We start from the raw sequence: 4,340 nt of genomic DNA on the forward strand, positions 1-4,340 counted from the left end.
TTATTACATGAAAAATATGTTTTGTTTTTATTGAGTTTGGAACATAGCGGCGCAGGTCCAGAGATTGTTCATTTGAGGATGGTGTCAGTATTTGCTGCAGAAAGAGGAAAGAACAAGAGGGGAAAATACGTAAATAAGATATTTTGTGGACATTATGTTGAAATGTGTGATGTCTCATTGAAAAAAATCCCAATAAAAGCTATATTTGTTTAACAGGCAGGGACAAAGAGTGCAGGCCTCCAGTTTCACCTTCAGACAGTTGTTTGTAGATGCGCTCCTGCTCCTCTCTGACCTTCTTCTCCGCTTCTTCAACCCTCTTCTCCTCTTCAGCAATGGGCTTTAGGTAATCTGAACAAGCATAACACCACACCGTTAATTATTTCAAAACAAAGCGTTAATGTTTTATTTTAGCTTTACGCAGTGTGCAAAAATATCCTCATAACAGAGAAGTCCATCCAGAGACATGTACAGGTAGAAAGGAGATTTACAGTATATTTATAGATTTTAAATAGATTATTTATATTATAGACCAGTGCAGGCCTCTACCCGCCACTCAAAGTAGATATATAACTAATCACATTATTATTATATATCCTATACCCCATGAAAAAAAGGAATTGTTGACAAACATTTTAAAAGCAAGTTTAAAGTGAGAACTTCAATGAAATTACTTCCTAAACCAAATGTAAGTGTACATATTTTTTTACTTTTTTTGTCTCTTTGTATGCCCTTGTTTACTTGCTATTTTGTTTATTTACTTGTTTAATTATTCTGTATTAAAGAGTCTGCTTGAATCTGTGTCTTTTGGGACCTGTCTTTGTTTTATGTAAAAAATGAAAGATTGATATATGTAAAAAAAAAATCAAAGAAAACAAAGTTATATATACTTAAATGTTGCAGATGGTTTAAGCATGGGTTTAAGTTTACTGGACTAAATGACACTTTTAAACATTAATATGAAGAGAACTTTATTTAGTCCCTCAGTTTTGCCCTTGACAGAAACACTAGTGGCGCATGCGCAGACATGAACTTACCAAATCTCTGTTTGCCATAGAACACGCCAAGCAGCAGAGCAGACCACCTGGCCGTCTGAAATAAATGGGATTCACACTCTTTTAAACACTACTTGACTACCACAGTGTAACAAAATAACCCAAATGGACACAAAACACACTCAGTTGACGTCAGCCGTGACAGGGGCGAAGTTCACTTCACAGGCTGTCAATGTCACTGCTAGCAGACATTAGCTATCGTAAACATGGGACTAAACTACAACGATTGGCATTAACGGCCAGTTTGCCGACAGCTGCACGTCTAGAGAGGTCTAAATGAAGTTATTCCCTTTAAATTTACAAATCCCCCCCAAATGGCAGTCTTGAGGGCAAATAATGTGTGTTATTACCTTGATGAGCGGAGACACTGCGACTGGAGGAACCATGGTGAAGCGAGGGAGTGACTTCCGGCCCAGGGCGGAAGTGTCGTTTTATCTTTATTTTTTGATATTTTTTTATTTTTATTGAAACGATTCAATATAAACATTACTTTTCTTAAATGTTCCAGAGCTATACACAATGCTAACAATGTATTTCTAAAGGAAGCACCCTTTTATTTTTTACATTAGGAAACCCCAGCAGAAAGCTTAAAGGTTGAAGAATCTTCATTAAAAGCTATATTTAATTTTTTTTAAAATAATAATACACCCGTTTGAAGGGTACAGAATGAAATTATTTCTTTTCCATAAAAAAAAAAAGATTTAGTCTGAATTAATTATTTTTTTTGGACGGTTTGATCTGTTTACATTGTACCAGCCAATGGTGGCCGCCATTGCTGGGTTGCCAGCGTTGTCTGTTATTCGGCATCGCAGCCACTGTAGGCTGGCACTGGGTGAAATGGAGTTTGCCAATCCTGCAGCTGCTTTGTTATTTGTCCCAGCAGCTGAGTGGCCGGGTGACGGGCAAAAGCCAGAGTCAATTTAGGCCAAGCATTTGCCCGATGGAGTTCAACGGCATTAAACCGCACGCTGAAATGGCTACGTGTCTCCTTGATCGGTAAGCTAACGGTAACTGTCAGTCAATACTTATTTTTATGGTGCGATTTGCCGGAGGGGATGGGTTCAAACAGGTCAAACAGACTCCAGTCTCTTGTAGACTTCTGGACCGTGTCTGACGAAGATGGACACCCGACTGCTTTCAATTATATTTTGTTGTTGTGACTACGATCTTTAGACAACAGATGGCAGTGTTTTGCTCATCCTACATACTCAACATTTAATATTACCTGGCTGTAACTTTGAACTTTTACTGGAAAATATAATATTTGGTTTTGTCAGATACGACTATACGGAATATATACATTAAAAAATGCAAATTTGCCAAAGTAAAACATCACTTTAATGTCTTAGAAAATGGTGTTATATATAAGACAATTTCTACTTGTGTATTTTTGTGTATAGTTTAAGTGGTTAGTTAGTTTTAAGTAATGTTTTATCTGGGTTTTCTCTGAATTCTACGGAAGCCCTTAAAGGTCATACATAACATACATTTTATTTCCTCAGTTTCCTCGTGATAATGAGATAATACCTCCTTATCCCGTGATAACAAGATAGCCCCCCCCCCGTTTTCTTGTGATAACGAAATAATTATGATCCGTTTTTTGTTAAAAAGAGATCATTCTCTCGTTATCACGAGAAAACGGAGGGAAATTATCTCGTTATCATGGGAAAACAGGGAAAATAAAATATATGTAATCTATGACCTTTTAGGGCTCTTGTAGAATACCATGTTTAAATAAAATAAAAATAAGAAACAGTAGTCAGCTATTTTTTAAAATTTTATTTATTCATTTTTTTTGCTGTTAGCCAAACGCCATTTTCTGAAATAATAACATGTCCATTGTTTTTTCTTCCCTTCTCTTCCCTGCAAACAACTGGCTCAAAGCAAGAGACACAGTAACTTTGCCTAATGATATCTAAGAGGTATTGATACTTAAACAAAGCTGGAAAATAAAAGCTCAATAGATAATGAATAGTAACTCAAATATGAACATTATTGTTGTTTATTTTAGGAAAGTATTTGAAGAATGCAAGAGTCAATAGACTTGAATTAGACTCACTCCATACAAAATGCCTGTCATACTTGCAGAATGCATCTTATCAATTATTATATGAGAGACTTTTTTATACCTCTATCAAAGATATGCAGGTGCACTGCAAGAAAGTTTGAAAACCCCCCATGGAAACAGCTCAAACACAATAAATATGTATAGTCATGTGCATGTTTCAGGGCCCCTGAATCATTTAGCATTTTCCCCACTTACTGGCAACCCTTAATTATTTCATACGATGTTTATGTGACTCATTCAGTCTTAATTTTCTGTTGCCAGTCAAGGTGACATGACTAGATGTCATATCTGGCTTCCACCTCACCTGAGTCAGTTTGGTAAAGCTGTGGATAAAAGTTACGTTGCAACCAACTATTAATTTCATTATCGATGATCTGCTGATTATTTTCTGAAATCATTTTTTCATTTTTTAAACCAAATGAATGACCATGACAGTGTCCCGTCTGCAAATGTCTTGTTTCCTCTGTCCATCAGGCCAAAACCAAGGAGTCATTTAGTTTTGCAAACTGATGTTAAACATGGAAGGGCAGAAAAAAACTCATAATGATGATTGCTCGAAAAATTACACTTGCTGTTAACTGACCAAAAATCAGCTAATCTTTTCAGCTCTACAAGTCCAAACCTAAACGTAATCATTGTTCTTTGGTCTTATCTCTAATCTCTATAGTGTTGTATCAACAACATACGTAACTGGCAGCAACATTTAAACTTCTTCTTGTAATCTAAAATCCCAGTGTAAAGTTTGCTATAGTTGTAGTTTCTGATGGCTGCCACTAGATGTTACTGATTTCCTTCTTGCACACAAACGGCACAAAGAAGGTCACGTTTGAGGAGTTGCAAATTCTTTGTTGCTGATTTCTTGACTTGGATAAAAAGTTTGGTTGAAATGGTCTTCAGTGTTTGGTGTTATTGTGAGATATTCCCATGAAACGGGAGCACTTTCTATAAAGCAGATATGCTTTTACTTTAACAACATGACAAACTAAGATGTGAAGAGGAAAATCAAACACATTAAGTTTTACAAAATTGCATTTCATAATGTTATGTAAAGTATTTACATGATCTTTGGCAGTAGAAAAGTTGTTTAGTCTACATGTTGAAACTTGAGACAAAGACACCAGAGTTAGTCCAGAGCTGTGAAAAGTTCAGCTAGCCATACGAACAGCAATGGAATATCATAGTATCATATCATCGACTTTTATTAAAACAATTATGGCAAG

General features: G+C 35.9%; 1 protein-coding gene across 1 annotated transcript; it reads right to left on the reverse strand.

The window, feature by feature from the left end:
* Nucleotides 1–1,458, reverse strand: LOC310958926 (ATP synthase subunit e, mitochondrial-like). The gene is made up of 4 exons (XM_083930090.1): nt 1,403–1,458; nt 1,035–1,089; nt 250–348; nt 1–94 (listed from the first exon to the last, which is right to left on the reverse strand). Exons 1-4 carry the CDS (start codon nt 1,436–1,438, stop codon nt 69–71), a joined length of 216 nt encoding a protein of 71 aa, XP_083786216.1. The 5' UTR covers nt 1,439–1,458; the 3' UTR covers nt 1–68.
* Nucleotides 1,459–4,340: the final 2,882 nt, after the last annotated feature.

Source organism: Echiichthys vipera (assembly GCF_963691815.1).
Source record: "Echiichthys vipera genome assembly, chromosome: 16".
Lineage (NCBI taxonomy): Eukaryota > Metazoa > Chordata > Actinopteri > Perciformes > Trachinidae > Echiichthys > Echiichthys vipera.